This window comes from Passer montanus, unplaced genomic scaffold, assembly GCF_014805655.1.
Source record: "Passer montanus isolate IOZ18808 unplaced genomic scaffold, ASM1480565v1 scaffold112, whole genome shotgun sequence".
NCBI classification, from domain to species: Eukaryota; Metazoa; Chordata; class Aves; order Passeriformes; family Passeridae; genus Passer; species Passer montanus.
In genome coordinates, this window is record NW_024357836.1 from 244,296 (window position 1) to 261,853 (window position 17,558).

Consider the following 17,558-nt stretch of genomic DNA (forward strand, 5'->3'; position numbering starts at 1 on the left):
CCGTGGGTGGCCTCGGGGGGCGAGGAAAGGGGACAGGCAGGTACACGGCGGGTGTGGGGTGGCACGGGCAGGGGCACCTCCTTATCCCAGGGGAATCCGTGGGGAAATGGGATGGGAACCCGCGTGGGGCCGGGGGCGCGGGAGGGGCAGAACGCGGGGGGTGCGTGTGTGTGCGCTGGGCTGCGCGGGTGCCCACGGAGGGGGTGCCACCTGTGCCCCCCAGCCCTGTGCCCCCCTGTGCCCCCCAGCCCTGTGCCACTTGTGCCCCCCAGCCCTGTGCCCCCCTGTGCCCCCCAGCCCTGTGCCACTTGTGCCCCCCAGCCCTGTGCCCCCCTGTGCCCCCCAGCCCTGTGCCACTTGTGCCCCCCAGCCCTGTGCCCCCCTGTGCCCCCCAGCCCTGTGCCACTTGTGCCCCCCAGCCCTGTGCCCCCCTGTGCCCCCCAGCCCTGTGCCACTTGTGCCCCCCAGCCCTGTGCCCCCCTGTGCCCCCCAGCCCTGTGCCACTTGTGCCCCCCAGCCCTGTGCCCCCCTGTGCCCCCCAGCCCTGTGCCACTTGTGCCCCCCAGCCCTGTGCCCCCCTGTGCCCCCCAGCCCTGTGCCACTTGTGCCCCCCAGCCCTGTGCCCCCCTGTGCCCCCCAGCCCTGTGCCACTTGTGCCCCCCAGCCCTGTGCCCCCCTGTGCCCCCCAGCCCTGTGCCACTTGTGCCCCCCAGCCCTGTGCCCCCCTGTGCCCCCCAGCCCTGTGCCACTTGTGCCCCCCAGCCCTGTGCCCCCCTGTGCCCCCCAGCCCTGTGCCACTTGTGCCCCCCAGCCCTGTGCCCCCCTGTGCCCCCCAGCCCTGTGCCACTTGTGCCCCCCAGCCCTGTGCCCCCCTGTGCCCCCCAGCCCTGTGCCACTTGTGCCCCCCAGCCCTGTGCCCCCCTGTGCCCCCCAGCCCTGTGCCACTTGTGCCCCCCAGCCCTGTGCCCCCCTGTGCCCCCCAGCCCTGTGCCACTTGTGCCCCCCAGCCCTGTGCCCCCCTGTGCCCCCCAGCCCTGTGCCACTTGTGCCCCCCAGCCCTGTGCCCCCCTGTGCCCCCCAGCCCTGTGCCAGCCCTGTGCCCCCTGTGCCCCCCCAGCCCTGTGCCCCCTTCCCCGGCCGCTCCCGGCTCCCGGGGGGGTTCAGAAGGCGCCGAGGCGGCGGCGGGGGAGTCGCCTCCGGTAACCGGGTGTTTATTGGGGCCGCGGGGTACAGCCCGCGGGCGGCCGCATGCATGGCCGCTGGGGGGAGGGGGTGGCTCCCGCCGCCCCCTGCCCTATTTACAGCCTGCCACCCCCTGGGGACCCGCCATCCCCCGGGGACCCGCCACTCCCCCGCGACACGCCACCCCGGGTGGGTGCCGGGCAGGGGTGGCACCGAAAGGGCACCCTTTGCCAGCAGAGAGTGGGCTCGGTGGGGACCCCCCCGCGGTGCTCCCCCACCCCGGCTGTGCTTTCCAGGAGGGGGTGCCGGGGGAGGGGAAGGGTGGGCAACCCCCAGGCTGGCACTGGGAAAGGGCTGACCCCAGCCTGGGGGTGGGAGTGTGTCCCATCCCCAGAAAACGCCACATTCGGGGGGCCCCCAGCCCCCCGCACCCAAAACGTTCACCAGGTTCCATCACCACAACCAGTGCACCCCCGGCCGGGTGTCCCCAGGGGGCTGGCAGCACCCAAAAGGCCCCCCGGGTGCCGCTGCGGGCTGGGGGGCACAGCCCGGTGCCCGTGTCCGTGTGTCCATCCCGCTGCCCCCCGGGGATGCCCCTCCAGCCTGGGGAGGGGACACGGTGGGACAACGCAGCCGGAGCGCAGGGCACTGCCCCACGCCAGCCGGGCACACCCCCAAACCCTCTCCGGGGGCACCCAGGGGTGCCTGAGCCCCCCTCACCCCTGCAGCACCGCACCCCCTGCCCGCAGCTCCTGCCCGGCCACCCCTCGCTGTCCCCGGGGAGCCGGGGCCCCCATCGGTGTCCTGGCCAGGGGGACGCGCACACGGTGGGACCCTATTTCCCCGAGGGAGTCCGCTCCACGCCGTAGCGCAGGAGGTGCTGCAGGTCCGTCAGCGGCCGCGGGGTGCCCGGTGCCCGCGCTGCCCGCGCCGCCGTCCCGTGCCGCCCGTAGCCGCCCGCCGCCGCCTCGCCGCTGTTGAACGTGTGGTTCCTCTTGAGGTGGGCGCCGGGGCGGCCCGTGCCGTTGTTGGCGTTGAAGTTCAGCTGCTCGGGGTGCCAGGGCGGCCCCTCGGTAAAGTCTCCCCCGTCCCCGCTGGGTGCCGAGACCACCCGCCGGCGCTCGGGGCTGGGGTGCGGCGTCCCGCCGAAGTCGCCGTAGGAGCTGCGGGGCGGGCGGCGGGCCCCGGCGGGCGGGTGCTGCCGGGTGCGGGGACCCTCCTGAGGCTCTCGAGCCCAATGCCCGTCCCCTGAGGAGTCGCTGAGTTCGGCCTCCAGCTCCTGGTCCACCAGGATGGCGTGGCAGGAGAGGGGGATGCCCCGCGGCGGGCGGCCGGAGCCGCCGTGCCCCCGCCCGGCGCCCGCGGGCCCGGAGCCGCCAGGGTCCCGCAAAGCCGCGTTGATGATGTTGTGACTCTGCTCCCAGGTGCAGTTTTGGAGGGCTCCGGGGCAGCGTTTCTGCTGCAGCGGGGTCTGCTCCGGCGTGGGCAGCACCCCCGAGTCCAGGTCGTGTTGGGTGACCTTGCCCAGCTCCTTGGGCCACCCGTTGGGCATCAGCGGGGCCAGCAGGGCGCCGCGAGCCCGCCGCTCGCCCAGGCGGCTGACGCTCACCACCGACTCACTGTGCGCCAGGATCGTCTCCTTGTCCTTGCGCCGCGCCAGCTCCTTGCGGTCCCGGTGCCCGATGAACCAGCACACGCTGAAACCGGAGATCACGGCGCCGATGACGAAGGCGGCGACGGAGGAGATCACCAGGAGGTTCACCGACACCAGCCCGTCCGGCTCGTCCACGAAGCTCTCCGTCACCAGCCCTGGCGTTGGGGACGCGTCAGGGCACCTGCGGGTGCCACCACCACGTCGCCGAGCCCGGTCCCGGCCCCGCACTCACCCTCGCACTCGCCCAGGTGGGACGTGCTGCCGCCGGCGATGTCCTGCTCGAAGGCCGCCCTGGGGTGAAAATTGGGGGGTCGGTGGGTGCCAAATGGCCTGGCAGAGTCTCCCAGCCCCCTTCAGCGAGCTGTGAGTTCGCCGGGGGGAGCTGCAGGAGCCAGTGCTCTCTGGGGACACCGCTGTCCCCCGCATGCCCCCGGGCCTGGCAGCGTTACCTGGGGCTGGGCTCCAGGAAGATGCAGGAGCCCTCGGGTGTCCAGCCACAGTAGGGATCCCGGCTCCCCAGGCAGTTCCTGGCAGGGAGCAGAGACATCAGGGCCAGCCCCGATGGGGGGACACAACACCCCGGCCCCCGCAACAGACTCTGTCCCCACCCCGTGCTGTGCCTCAGTTTCCCCAGCCACACTCTGTGCTGAGCCCTGTCCAGCACAGGGTGAATTCCTGGGATGTGAGGTGATGTGAGCCCCCACCGGCCAGCCCTGCCCAGCCCCAGGCACTCACTTCATGCAGCCCGAGTGCTGCTGGCAGCGAGCCACGGGCACCCTGGCCACGCACGGGGGGAAGGCCAGCAGCAGGGAGCCCGCAGCCTTGTCCAGCTCCAGCCCCAGGAGCCGTCGCTCGTCCTCTGTGTCCCGGCCACACCTGGGGACAGGGCAGAGCTCATCAAAGCCCCAGCCCTGGGCCACAGGGCCCTCCATAGAGCCTGGCCCAGTCCAGAGGAGATTCTCTCAATCGTTCCTCCTGGCCTTGCGTTCCCCTCATCCATCCCCTCCATCCACCATCCATCCATCCATCCATCCATCCATCCATCATCCATCCATCCATCATCCATCCATCCATGCACCCCACCCACCCCTTTCACTGCCCCTCTCCTTCCTCTGCCCCCCTGGCACTCACCTCCCGGGCTGGTAGGTCTCAAACTCCTCCAGGAAGACGCTTTGGCTGCCGGGGGCGGTGGGCGCGGGGCTGCTGGTGGCGTTGGGCAGGATGAGGAACTTGAGCACGGTGCCGGTGCTGGAGCCCAGGAACACCACGGTGTGGTTGCCCCACGGCCCCGCCGCGTTGTCCACTGCGATCTTACGGAGCTGGTACCTGTGTGGGGCAGGGAGCAGGGTTGGGATGTGGGGGAATCCGGGGGTCCCCAGGGAGGGGAAGGGGTGATGCACCCAGCCCCACATCCCCATCTCCACGTCCCCATCCCCAGCCCTATGTCCCCAGCTCCAGCCCCACATCCCTGTCCCCATTCCCTCCTCCCATCCCCACATCCCTGTCCCCATTCCTTCCTCCCATCCCCACATCCCTGTCCCTATTCCACATCCCTGTCCCCATTCCCTCCTCCCATCCCCACATCCCTGTCCCCATTCCTTCCTCCCATCCCCACATCCCTGTCCCCATTCCCTCCTCCCATCCCCACATCCCTGTCCCTATTCCACATCCCTGTCCCCATTCCTGTCTCTGTCCCCATTCCTGTCCCTGTCCCTATTCCACATCCCTGTCCCCATTCCTGTCCCTGTCCCCATTCCTGTCCCTGTCCCCGTCCCTGCTCACGCCCCGGCTGCCCTGCCGGCGGGAGGCTGCGGCCCAAGAGCACGGCTTGATTAATTCCCCATCAAGCAGCAATTAAGGCAGATTTAATTAGGACGAGACAATCTTGACTGCAAAGTGTATGAGATTTATCAGCTCTCCCAGCGCTCCCGGTGCTGGCACAAGCGTGGAAAGGCAGCACGGGAGGCTCTGGCCAGCCCCTCCCAGCCCTCCCAGTGCCCCCCAGTGTCCCCAAGCCCCCCGGGCACCCACCGGGTCATGGTGCGAAGGATCCAGGGGGCGTTGCCCAGGGCCGGCACCGCCTCGTCCATCAGCGGATGCGTCTTGACGAAGTTGAGGATCTCGTCGGGGAAGGCGCTGGAGGAGTTGTAGCGCATCCCGGGGGACGCGCAGCACCCGGGCCTGCGGCCACGGCACGGCTCAGTGGCGCTGTCCCCAGCCTGTCCCCAGCCCCGCTGGTACTGCCGTGGTTCTCATCACCCCTGTCCCCATCCCTGTCCCCATCCCAGCAGAATGGCTGCCGCTGTCCCTGTCCCCAGCCCTGCTCCTTTCCCCAGTCCCACCACTGTCCCTGCCACTAGCAGTCCTTGCCAGCTCTGTCCCCATGGCTGTCCCTCACCGTGGCTTTGGCACCATGTCCTCAGGCACGGGTGTCCAGATGGACTCGGGTGACTTCTGCTCCCGGAACCGTCCCTCGAAGACGGCGGCCACCTGGGTCATGTCGAAGGCGCAGACGGCGGAGCCCGGGATGCTGCGGGGACACGGCTGAGGGTGAACACAGGGAGGCCCCAGGGGTCCCAAATGGAAACGAGTCCATTTCCTGCCCAGGACCCAGCTGGACCCATCCCAGACCCCATCCCAGACCCCAGCCCAGACCCCACCCCAGATCCCACCCCAGATCCCACTCAGGATCCAGCTTGGATTCCAGGCAGATCCCAGCTGGCACCCGGCTCGGCTCCCAGCGAGCCCGGGCAGTCTGGGCAGGGCACACGAGGCTCTGACCTGTTGGTGGGCGTGGAGAACACGGCCAGCACCACGGGGCGCCCGTCCAGCTCCAGGATGTCCGTCACGGCTTGGATGACGTTGAAGTAGAAGTGGGAATCGCCCGGCACAGAGCAGTTGAGCCGGGCCTTGAGGAAGGACGTCCACTGCTTCTCCAGCACCCGCTGCGAGCCCCCCATGTCGTTCTTGCACACCCGGGCCACCCGTGACACCACCACCTGCGGGGAGGACACCTGTCACCACCCAAAACGGCCATCCCTGCGTCCCTGTCCCCAGCCTGGGTGTCCCTGTGGGCATCCCAGAATGGTCTGGATTGGAAGGGAGCTGTGGGATCATCCAGTGTCAAGGGAAATGGAGGTTGGACATTAGGAAGAAAATTTTTACAGGAAGGGTGATGAAGTTCTGGAATGTTCTGCCCAAGGAGGTGGTGGAGTCACCATCCCTGGTGTGTTTAACAAAGCCTGGATGTGGCACTGGGTGCCAGGGCTCATTGGGCTATTGGGGCATGACCAGAATGACCTGGTCATTCTGTGAGTTCTGTGATTCTGTGAATTCTGTGAGTCTGTGAGTTCTGTGAATTCTGTGAGTTCTGTGATTCTGTGAGTTCTGTGAGTTCTGTGAGTTCTGTGATTCTGTGAGTTCTGTGAGTTCTGTGAGTTCTGTGAGTTCTGTGATTCTGTGATTCTGTGAGTTCTGTGAATTCTGTGATTCTGTGAGTTCTGTGATTCTGTGATTCTGTGAGTTCTGTGAGTTCTCTGAATTCTCTGAATTCTGTGAGTTCTGTGAATTATGTGATTCTGTGAGTTCTGTGAATTCTGTGATTCCGTGATTCTGTGAGTTCTGTGAGTTCTGTGAATTCTGTGAACCTGCTTCCCAGTGGGACGTGTCCCACCTTCTCCAGGTAGTTGAACTCCATGGCGATCTCCCGGAAGAAGAAGTAGACGTGGCTCCTCCATTCCACGGCGTGCACGAAGTAGGGCTCTGCGGGGACAGCGGGGTCAGGGCTGGCCCGGGGTGGGCTCACAGGTGACACGTGCCATGCCCTGGCACAGCCCAGGGCGGGGACACACCTTTGAACCACTTGGAGTCGTGCTTGACGGTGCGCAGGGTGGGGCTGTCGCCGAGGCTGCGGTAGATGACGGCGTCGATGGCCAGGAAATCCGTCACCGTGGCGGTGAAGAGCATCCCCCCTGCACGGGACAAGGTGTCAGCGGGGCAGGGGGACACGGTGCCCGCTGTGGCACCGCCAGTGCCACCACTGACCTGTGAACAGCGCCACGTTGGCGTGCTTGGGGTCGTAGGGACAGCGGGCCATGCCGCTGATGTTGTCCCCGACGGGCTCCAGCGTGTCCATCTAGAGCGGGGGACAGACAGGGGACGTGAGGGCACAGCCGGGCACGGGGGGCACCCGGGGTCCCCATCCTGAGCGGGGCTCTGGCTGCAGCTGGCACAGACAGGGCTGAAGTGTTGGTGCTGCAGACCCTTCCCATGGGTGTCCCTTTCTGCCTTCACCCCAAAACCTTCCCGTGGTGCCCCCTCCTTCCCTGACCCCAAAACCCTTCTCATGGGTGGCCCTTTCTGCCTTCACCCCAAAACCTTCCCGTGGTGCCCCCTCCTTCCCTGACCCCAAAACCCTTCTCACGGGTGGCCCTTTCTGCCTTCATCCCAAAACCTTCCCGTGGTGCCCCCTCCTTCCCTGACCCCAAAACCCTTCCCATGGTGCCCCCTCCTTCCCTGACCCCAAAACCCTTCCCATGGTGCCCCCTCCTTCCCTGACCCCAAAACCCTTCCCATGGGTGTCCCCTCCTGCCTTCACCCCAAAACCCTTCCCACGTGTGCCCCCTCCTTCCCTGACCCCGAGCCCCCTCCCACACGGGTCCCCCCCGGGGGGCTCACGCTGTAGTTGGCGCAGACGGGGTTGAAGGCGTTGGTGCCACAGACGAAGAGGAGGCTCTCGTTCCTCACCAGCAGCACCTTGATGAAATTTCGGCACTCTGCCTGTGCCGGGAGAGGGGACTGTCACCCTCGGCACCCCAAAACCCCCTCACCTCATCCCACCCCAGCCAGGCTCTCATCACCGCCAGGGGATGGCCTGGGGGGGCTGTTCTCACCCCAAAACTGCATTTGTGGGAGCTGGGAATGGGATTCTGGCCCCCAATAATTAATTATAAATCAATTTAGCCCACAACAACCGCTGGGAGGGAGTGAGGGGGTGACACCGGGGAGGGGACAGGTGTGACACGGCCACAGAGGGGGCTCAGCCCCCAGCCGGGGGTGCCCACGGGGGGCAGATCCCGCGGGCTGTACCTCGTGCTTGCCCTTCATCCTGCAGATGCTGATGTCGTGCTGGTTCGAGCGCCACGTCAGTTTCTGGGGGGGAAAAACCAGTGTGGGGACAGGGACAAGGCAACAGCACCCCCTGAGGCCCCCCCTGAGGCCCCCCAGAGCTCACCGAGGCCCCCAGCACCCCCTGGCACCCCCCAGCACCCCCTGGCCCCCCAGCACTTACCCGGTGGTAGCGCATCTCAGCGGCCCCGCTGGGCTCCAGGCTGACCCGATAGACATTGTCCCTGGGGAGGGGGACACGGCTGTCACCACCCCCCAGCACTGGGGGTACAGGATCCACCCCCCCGGGATGGTTTGGGGTGCTGGGGTGGACAGTGAACCTCACCAGGGCAGTGCCAGTGCCCCCCACCCAGTGCCCCATGGCAGATTTGGGGTGCCCCGGGCACCAGATTTGGGGTGCCCCTCAGCAAAGAGGAGTGGGGCGGGTGTGGGGTGCCCACGGCGGGGCAGGGGAGGTTTTGGGGTGGTGGGTGCAGACCTGTCCCCGATGAAGAGGGTCCTGTTGACCTTGAGGATGCGCTGGATGTTGAGGCGCTGGCTGCCCCCCCCCTCGGGGCCCCCCGGCCGGGCGCTGCCGTGCCCCACGAACACGGGGTAGTGCTTCACGTCTGGGGGGGCACGGGGGTCACACGGTGCCCTCCCTCCCTCCACCAGCCCCAAATCCCACCCCGTGGCTGCCCCCCGCCTTCCTTGACCCCAAAGCACCCCAAAACCCCCAAACCCCTTCCAGAGGTACCCCAAAAGTAACCCAGAGCCCAGCCCTGCCCGCGGGTCCTGCCCAATCCCATTCCCAACCCTCCCCTGGGTGCCCCCTCCTTCCTTCACCCCAGCCCCCCCAAACCCCTTCCCTGCCCGTGCCCCCCGTGCCCCCCGACCCCCCCCAGCCCCCGGTGGGCACTCACAGTCCGGGGGGGCCACGGCGATGGGGCCGGGCTCCTCGGGGAAGGAGCCCCTCGCCGTCCTCTCGGCCGCCAGCAGCAGCAGCAGCAGCAGCGGGGCGCGGGCAGGGGGTGCCATGGTGCCCCCCGCCCTGGCTGGGCACCCACCGCACCTGCGGGCACGGGCAGGGCTGGCAGGGGCAGCACGCACCGGGAACCCCCCCCGGGGCACCCCAAACCCTCAGGTGCCGCCGGGGATTGGGGCCATGCCGGTGGTTTGTCACTGCTGGTGACATGGGGACACGGGGACAGGAGGATGAGGACACACGGACACGGGACATAGGGACAAGAGGGAAGGCAGAGGGGCTCTTCCCCCTCCCCAGACGCCACCCGGGGTGTCTTGGAAAATCTCCAGGGACACTTCAGAGTGTCACAGCACCTCCCGTCCAGACAGCCCCGGTGCCACCGCCACGGTCCCCTCGCCACGCTGGGCCACCATGCCCAGCCTGTCGCTCGTCCCCGAGGGGCTGGGGCCGGGCTGGGTAATTAGCAGCCGGGCAGGGAATTAATTGATCATTGATTCCATGGGAGCGGGAGCGATCGAAGCGGCGCCCTCCTCCCCCGCGGGGACAGGGATGGTGACATTGTGCCAGCGGGGGGACGCGTCCCCAGCCCCTCCGCGGTGTCACCGGCCCCGCGTGAGACCCGGGGGACATCTGACCCCGACCCTGCTGTGCCACAGCCCCCGGGCAGGAGGTGACCCCAGCGGGACCCGGCCCTGGTGCCACCGCCCCTGGGGACAACTGACCGCGACCTCGGGGTGTCACCTCCCCAGGGGACAACTGACCCCGTCCTCGGGGTGTCACCACCCCTGGGACACCCACCACGTCCCCACTATCTCCGGGACATCCAAACCTGTCCCCAGAGTGCCACAGCTCCCAGTGACGCCCAGCTGTCCCCACGGTGTCCCCAGGAAGAGGGAAATGAGCTGTTCCTGCCCGCTTTGTCACCAGCGGCACCCGAAAGCCACCAAGGGACAGAGGGAGGGAGGGGGACCCCAAAAAGCCACCCCAGGGCAGGGCTCGGGGTCCATCGGGAATCCGGGGGGGCCGTGTGGCAGCTCCGGTGTCACCGTCCCCAGCCCGGCGGGGACAGCGGGCGGGCGCGGAGCCTCCGGCGCCATAAATGCCAGCGATTGTGCGGGGAAAGAAAAGGCAGCGGGAAGAGGGGGGCGCGGGGAGGAGGGGGCGCGGCGGGGACGGGGACACGGCAGGGGGGGGGTGACAAACAGGGACCCATTCACGGCGGCGGCGGAGCAGGGGGACGGTCACCGCGCGGGTCCCCAGCGCGGCTGCGGGGAAACTGAGGCAGCGGGGGGACACGGGGGGATGTGCCGGGGGTGAGGGGGGGGTCTCCACTCGGGTATCCCCGACACGGAGCGGGTGAGCAGCCTCGGGCATGTCGCTCTCCCTGCTCCGTGCCTCAGTTTCCCCACCACAGAACGCGCTCAGCCTTCACCCCGACACACAAAGCTTTGGGGGGCGGGGGGAGCTGCTTGACCCTCCCCCCCCCAGCATCTCCGCGACCCCCGGCACTGGGGAATGCGGCAGGATGTGGGGGGCAGCCCCGGGGCTCCCCTTTTGCTGCAATCCCGGCGGCTCCGAGTGCAGCGGGACCTCTGATCCCACCGAGGGGTGTCCCTGCCGGGGGGGGACCACTCTGTCCCCCCTTCCCGGGGGGGTGGGGGCCCTTCCCCTGCCATCTGCCCCCCCCAGCTCGGCGCTCTGCCCACCTGAGCCGCTCCGGCCGCCTCCGCCGCCGCCCTGTGTCACCGCTGTCCCCTCCGCTGCCGGGGGGGTCCCGCACGCGCGGGTCCCGTGCCCGGGGGTGCCACCCCCCCCTCCCCTCCTCCGGGACGCTCAGGGGGCTCAGCTGTCACGTCAACCCCCCGCGACCCCCGGGGGAGGGGGCCCGTGCCCCCCGCCCGCGCCAGGTGGGAAGGTAGGGCTGATGTCACCGTAACCGGAGCCACCGGCCCCCCCCACCCCCGCAGCTGTCACCGCAGCCGGGGACCCGGGGGGGCACCCCTGGGACCCCCCGAGCGGCACCCCACGGGAAAGGCACCGGTGAGACCCCCCCGGACACAGAGAGGGGACAGCGGGGGACAGTCCCCCCCCCCCGGGCCCCCCATCCCCTTAGGAGGGCAGTGTCCCCACCCTGGGAATGGGGGGACACCAGGAAGGGGGGACACCAGGGAAAGGGGACACACCCGGGAAAGGAGGGGACACTGAGGGGGGGACACCGGAGAATGGGGGGACATTGGGAAGGGCAGGATCTGGGAAGGGGGGACACACAGGGGGGAGGGTGGCAAAGGACACCGTCGATGAAATCCCTGAAAATTCAACTTTTTGGGACTCCCCGGTACAATCCCGATACCCACGTCCCTCCCCATCGGTCTCACGCCGCATTTTGGGGTTAATTCCTTCAGAAGGCGCCCCACGCCAATAAGAAATCAGTAATTAGATATGCTAATGAGGCATTTACACCCGCCACATGCTCCAGCCCCCCAAAATGTGGCCCCCGGTGCTTGCTCAGTGAGGTCACCCGCTCACCCCCATTGCCACAGAGGGGTTTGGGGTCACCAGCAGTGCCCCCCCAAGTGCCGCGGCCCCCCCCAATCCCAGCTGCTGCCGCGGCCGGGGCTGGGGGGCTGAGCCCCCCCGGGTTTCCGTTCCGGGGCCGGTTCAGATGGCAGAGCCAGGAAGCAGCTGTCCCCACGGCAGGGACGGAGCAAATGTCACCCCGGCCACCTGGCACGGCGCGCTGGCCCTGGCCCTGTCCCTGTCCCTGTGCCCCCCTTCCCGAGCGGCGCTCCCGGGGGGCGCAGGCAGCACCCCCAGAGTCCGTGCCCAGAGAACGGGGCAACCCCAGCAGCGGAGGGGTCCCCGCGTGGTGACAGGCATGGGGGTGGCGCGGGGGGGACACAGCACCCACCATTTACCTCGGCGCTTCCACGGCCCCTCCGGCGGCTCAAATGTCCCCCCGGGCCTCCCGCTCCGGTTACCGGCTCCGTTTACAGCTGCCGTTTATAGCCCCGCTCCCTGTCCCTTGTCCCTTGTCCCTGTCCCCTCCCCATCGCCCACCGGGTGGGGACACAGGCGCCCGAGCCCCCCAGGACACCGCAGCGACCAAGGGCACCGGGGGTGGTGGGGACCCCGCGGTCACCTCGGGTGGCTTTGTCCCCCCCCGCGGCTGCCCGGAGGCGGCCCCGGTTGCTGGGGGTCCCCTCGATACCCGCGGGTGCCACCCATGGGTGCCCCGGCGCGTCCCCCCCGGCACGCCGCCGGTGCTGGTGGCCGGCCAGAGCCGCATGGTGATTTGCATATTAAATCCAGGCTCATCTGCATATTAAGAACGGTTTCCTAGCGAGGAGGATCGCGCGTCACGCCGAAATAAACCCCGAGGGGGGGACAGAGGGGGTGGCAGACGGAGTGCTGTGTCCCCCCCCCTCAATTCACAGCCCATGTCCCCTGCTGTCCCCCCCGCTCACAGCCTTTGTCCCTTGTCCCCCCCAGGATCCTCCTGTCCTGCTGGTCTCCCCAGGCCACTTGTCCCTATGGCACACATCCCCCCCTGTCCCTGCTGTCCCCTAAAAAACTGTCACCCCCCGTTGTCCCCAACGCCTGCCCCTCATCCCCCTTGTCCCCAAAACCCCACTTGTCCCCAACGCCCCTCCAAAACACCCATTCCCCTCATCCCCCGTGTCCCCACAGCCCCACGTGTCCCCAGAGGCACTCACCCCCCTCGTCCTGCGCCACCCCAGGGGCTCTGTGCCCCGCCGGGGTCCCCTCGATGTCACCCTGTCCCCTCTCTTCTGCACCCGCATGGCCCCGGGGCGGTGACAGGAGCGGATCCGGCTGCTCCGAGTCACCTCCTCCGGCCTCGTGCCTCAGTTCCCCTTCGGGGAGGGAAGAGGGAACCCCCAGTTCCAGCCCCGCCCTGGGAACCCCCACCCAACCCTGCCGCTCCCGGGGTGTCACCTCCCCGTGCGCCCCGGCTGGCCCATCCTTGTCCCCAGGGGTTCCTGTCACCTCCTCCTATGGACCCCCCCCGTCCCCAGATTGTCCCACTCCCCGGAGCCCCTTCCCCCGTGTCCCCTGCCCGGCGGATCCGTGTCCCCACGGGTCCGTGTCCCCGAGCAGCAGAGGGACAGCAGCTCCGGGAGCGGCCCCGTGGGGGACCCTAAACAACAACCGCGGTGTTTACATCCGGCTCGGGAGGGAACCTGCAATTCCAGCCCGGCATTCCCGGGATGGGAGGCTGCCGACACACCCACCCCACCCACGGCACCCCAAACCCACCTCAAAGCACCCCAAACCCACCCAAACCCACCCCAAAGCCACCCCAATACACACCAAACCCATCCCAAATCACCCCAAACCCCCCAAAGCCACCCCAACCGACCCCAAACCACACCAAATCACCCCAAACCCACCCCAAATCACCCCAAAGCCACTCCAGTCCTCAGAGAGCAGCCCTGCAATCACAACCCCCCCACCCCAGAGCCAGGTGAGCTGGAGGAGGCTCCGGGGGGTCGGCACCAGGGGTCAGCCCCACATCCAGGTCAGATTTTAGGCCCTGATAAAGTTGGGCTGTGGGTTTTGGGGGCCTGGTGGCATTCAGGTCCCCCCTCCCGGTGTCACCTCTGGTGGGGACAGTGGGGCTGTTCCACCCTCCAGGCCCTGAGGCAGCACTTCCCATTAGGATTATCTTCCACCTCCTCCTTGTATTTAAATGAGGTTAAATATAAATATCTGCTGGGTTCAATGGGCAGAGAGGGGCTGAGGTGGCAGGTCACCTCAATGTCACCTCAATGTCACCTCAGTGTCATGCCCAGCATCCTGCTGTCCCCCCCCCGTGATGATGGCCCTGGAGGTGGCACTCAGGGTGCCCACCTGGAGCCACCCACCCGCCAGGGACACCCGGGGATGGGGACACCAGAGGGGACAGGAGACACGGCCACCCCCAGCAGATCTCCTCCTGCCACCGCCCGTGTGCCCAGAGGGTGACAAAGTGACAAGTGGCTTCCGGTGCCGAGGCGTGGGTGAGAGCACGTGAGCCTTCACCCTGCGGCCTCCTCCTCCTCCTCTTTGCCATCCTCTCCATCCTGCTCTCTGTTTTGGAAGTGCCCTCTGTCACAGTGGGGGACAGGTGGGATTTGTGGGGTGACACCCAACACCCCCACCCCCCTGAGCCACCAGCGCCCGGCTCGGGGCCCCACGGGGCCGGGATGGGCACCGGGAGTGCCAGGGATGGAGGGAGCGTGGGATGGGGAGAGGAGAGGACAGGATGCAGGGTGGGCAGGGGATGTGCAGATGGAGCAGGGGATGTGGGATGTGCAGGGGATGTGGGCTGGGAGGCAGGGTGGAGGATGGGATGGAGGAGGGAGGATGGGCTGTGGGATACAGGATGGGATGCGGGCTGGGATGCAGGATGGGATACAGGATGGGATGCAGGCTGGGATGCAGGATGGATGCAGGATGCAGGATGGATGCAGGTTGGGATGCAGGTTGGGATGCAGGATGGAATGCAGGATGGGATGCAGGCCAGGCTGTGGGATGCAGGCTGGGATGCAGGATGCAGGCTGATGCAGGCCGGGCTGCAGGCCGGGCTGTGCATGCCAGCGGCGCAGAACAAAGGGCCATTGTTCCCAGCGCCGCCTCCGCGCTGCCGCCTCGCCGGAAGGTCCGAGCGGCCTCGGAGCCGCTCCTGCTCCTCGTCCTCCCGGCACTGCCCGTGGCACCCGCCAGGCCACCGCTGCCACCGCTGCCACCGCCACTGTCACTGTCACCGCCACTGCCACCCCACTGCCGCCACCAGCGCAGCTCCTCAGCCCCGGCGCCACAAGCCTCGGGGCAGGACGGTGTCCCTGTCCCCAGCGCGGCCCTGCCAGCTGTGCCAGGTGCCATCTGTGCGTGGGGAGTGGGCACGGGGTGTCACGTGTGTGCGCGTGTCACCGTGTGTCGTGTGTGTGTGTGTGTGTGCAGGTGTCGGTGTGTACAGCAGGTGTCACACGTGTCACATGTCGCTCACAGTCAGCGTGTGTGCACCAGGTGTCGCGTGCAGGGCTGGCAGGAGGCACCGGGGGCACACATGTGCAGGAATGTGGGCACCAGCTGGCATCTGTGTGGGACCGTGTGCGGGCACTGGGTGGCACTTGTGTGTCTGTGCGTGGTGTCACACGTGTGCAGGTGTGCAGGGGGTGTCACACATGGCAGGTGTGTTCATGGCTGTCACATGTGCAGGTGTGTTCATGGGTGTCCCATGTCACATGTGTGCAGGTGTTCAGGGGGTGTCACACATGTGCAGGTGTGTTCATGGGTGTCACATGTGCAGGTGTGTTCATGGCTGTCCCATGTCACACGTGTCCAGGTGTATTCACGGGTGTCCCCCGTGTGACCAGGGCTGTCACAGGGACAGGGACACAGCAGGGCCGGGTTATTTCGGGCCCAGGGCGAGGATGGATCCCAGCCCCCGCCTCCCAAACCTCCACCCGACCCTTCCCGGCTCCCGGCGCTGTGTCCCAGCGCTGCCGGCGGGAGGCGATGCAAGGGCCGGTCAGGAATGCCCGCGGTGCTCCCTCCGTGCCAACCAGGCACCTGTGCCACCCCGGATCCCTCTCCCGGGTGACCCGCGGGCGCTGCCACCGCTGGCTCGTCCCCTCCCGCCCTCTTCCATCACCCTGGGGCTGTTCCCAGCGCTGCCTCCCTCCACTCCTGGGCCCTGCTCCGTGCCTCAGTTTCCCCACCCGAGCTCCCCGCAGGCTCCCGCAGGTCCCACGGTCCCTCCCGCAGCCGCCGCTCCCCCGGGGCCACCGTGTCCCCTCCCCATGTCCCTCCCGGATCCCCCCGGCGCCAAACCCGGCGCTGAGCTCGGGTTTGATGGGATTATCCCGGCGGGCGGGATTACACGCGAGGAGTGAGGATTAGCCACGGCGCATCGGCACGACACCGCCACAGCCGCAGCCACAGCCAGCGGCCCGAACTGGGCTGAACTGGGAGCGACTGGAGCCCAGGTGTGACGCCGAGCCCCAGCTCGGCCGGGCCCCTCCGGGAGCGGCGGCTTCAGCAGCCGCTGTTTAATTAACCGGCTGCTGGGAACCGCCACAAAGAGACGAGGGGGATCTCTTTATCCCCCTTTTTTTTCTCTTTTTATTTGACAAAATTGTAATTAAATAGGGAGTAAAATCCCGGTAGCACACGGCAGCCCCTCGGGGAGCTCCGCTGTGCCAGCCCACTGCTCTCCCTCTCCCCCTGCTTCACACAGCGAATCCAAACCCTCACCATCCCTTTTTGGGGACATCACCAAAGCCTGGGCGTCCCTGAGCCCGGCGGGGTGGCCCCAAGGCCACCGTGTCCCATTTGCCGCTGGCCGGGCAGTGCCAAGGCTGCGGGGCCTCCTGGGGTGCCCAGCTCCGGCTGCTCCCCCAGCCCCGGGCAGCGCCCGCAGCTCCCGGGACAAAGCTCCGGGGTGCCGGTGGCACCACCAGGCAAGGCTGGCACGGCTCCCACTCTGCTGCGCTGCTCCTCGTGCCCCCAAACCCACCGGGGGCACCCCGCCTGGCGCAGCGGGGCAGGCAAAGCCCCCCCGGGCAGCGCGGTGCCCCTGCCCGGTGCCAACAGCCCCGGCCCGGGCTGGGACCGGCCCCAGCCGGGAGCTGCTCCCAGGGCCCGGCGCGGCTCAGCCCGCCGGAAAAATGAAATCGCATCCAAAGTGGCAGGTTTAATTAAAAATATTCCAGCTTGTCTGGGGATCCAAACCGCAGCCGGCACTGCAGCAGGGATCTGCATCCAGCGGCAGCGCCCGGCGGGCAGCGCCGGGGCAGCGCGGGGCTTACTGGTTTAACTGGGAGCCGGAGCGGGGCCTGGCGTGTGCGGCCAGGGCCGAGGGGACAGGGACACCCGGCCTGAGGGGACAGGGACACCCAGCCTGTGGGGACAGGGACACACCCGGCCTGTGGGGACAGGGACACCAGCCCTGAGGGGACAGGGACACCAGCCCTGTGGGGACAGGGACACCCAGCCCAGAGGGACAGGGACACCCAGGCAGTGTCACTGTCCTGTCCCGTGCCTGGGGGCTCCGGGGGGGCTGAAAGGGAGGCAGGGCCAGCAGAGCCCTGGTCCGGGGGGCACGGGGCCTGAGGGGACAGGGACACCCAGCCTGTGGGGACAGGGACACACCCGGCCTGTGGGGACAGGGACACCCGGCTCAGTGGGGACAGGGACACCAGAGTCCTGTGGGGACAGGGACACCAGCCCTGTGGGGACAGGGACACCCAGCCCAGAGGGACAGGGACACCCAGGCAGTGTCACTGTCCTGTCCCGTGCCTGGGGGGGCTGAAAGGGAGGCAGGGCCAGCAGAGCCCTGGTCCAGGGGGCACGGGAGGTGCCCGCAGCCCCCCGAGGGGCAGCCCTGCCCTGGGCACCCCGGGCTGGGTGCGGGGTCACCCGGCCCAGCCAGGCCCTCCCCTGTGTTTGTGGGAACGGCACCAAAACCCCGGGGGCTCCTGGCAGGGGGTGAGCTGTGCCCCCCACACCGACACCCTGGCACTGCTGGAGGGGGCCGAGCTGCCCCCGGCACCCCCAGAGCTGGACCCGACCCCCGGGGGCACCTCCTGTCCCCCTGCACGAACCCACGTGCCCCGGTGCCAGCTGTGC

At 68.3% G+C, this 17,558-nt stretch overlaps 2 protein-coding genes across 5 annotated transcripts; one reads left to right on the forward strand and one right to left on the reverse strand.

The window, feature by feature from the left end:
• Positions 1 to 1,195: 1,195 nt before the first annotated feature.
• Positions 1,196 to 12,778, reverse strand: SEMA6B (semaphorin 6B). 4 transcript variants are annotated; one of them, XM_039733630.1, is made up of 17 exons: positions 12,641 to 12,778; positions 8,866 to 9,014; positions 8,442 to 8,571; positions 8,127 to 8,187; positions 7,925 to 7,987; positions 7,514 to 7,615; positions 6,881 to 6,971; positions 6,688 to 6,807; positions 6,510 to 6,598; positions 5,618 to 5,835; positions 5,235 to 5,366; positions 4,868 to 5,017; positions 3,968 to 4,162; positions 3,572 to 3,712; positions 3,286 to 3,363; positions 3,069 to 3,127; positions 1,196 to 2,991 (listed from the first exon to the last, which is right to left on the reverse strand). In XM_039733630.1, exons 2-17 carry the CDS (start codon positions 8,978 to 8,980, stop codon positions 2,018 to 2,020), a joined length of 2,718 nt encoding a protein of 905 aa, XP_039589564.1. In that variant the 5' UTR covers positions 8,981 to 9,014; positions 12,641 to 12,778; the 3' UTR covers positions 1,196 to 2,017. The 4 variants fall into 4 exon arrangements, with proteins under 4 accessions (XP_039589564.1, XP_039589539.1, XP_039589555.1 ...); XM_039733605.1 differs by lacking the exon at positions 12,641 to 12,778 and adding an exon at positions 11,843 to 12,198; XM_039733621.1 differs by lacking the exon at positions 12,641 to 12,778 and adding an exon at positions 11,836 to 12,198.
• Positions 12,779 to 13,405: 627 nt separating this feature from the next.
• LOC120514055 lies at positions 13,406 to 16,798 on the forward strand. The gene is made up of 2 exons (XM_039734150.1): positions 13,406 to 13,945; positions 14,556 to 16,798. The coding sequence occupies exons 1-2, from the start codon at positions 13,762 to 13,764 to the stop codon at positions 15,821 to 15,823; spliced, it is 1,452 nt and encodes a 483-aa protein (XP_039590084.1). The 5' UTR covers positions 13,406 to 13,761; the 3' UTR covers positions 15,824 to 16,798.
• The last annotated feature ends 760 nt before the right edge of the window (positions 16,799 to 17,558 follow it).

Coding starts and splice junctions, on each gene's coding strand:
- SEMA6B (XM_039733630.1), bottom strand. CDS start 8,980: ATGGCACCCCCTGCCCGCGCCCCGCTGCTGCTGCTGCTGCTGCTGGCG. Junction 6,972..7,513: donor CCGTCTGCGCCAACTACAGC/GTGAGCCCCCCG, acceptor CCCCCGCTCTAG/ATGGACACGCTGGAGCCCGT. Junction 6,808..6,880: donor CAACGTGGCGCTGTTCACAG/GTCAGTGGTGGC, acceptor TGTCCCGTGCAG/GGGGGATGCTCTTCACCGCC.
- LOC120514055 (XM_039734150.1), top strand. CDS start 13,762: ATGATGGCCCTGGAGGTGGCACTCAGGGTGCCCACCTGGAGCCACCCA. Junction 13,946..14,555: donor CTTCCGGTGCCGAGGCGTGG/GTGAGAGCACGT, acceptor CATTGTTCCCAG/CGCCGCCTCCGCGCTGCCGC.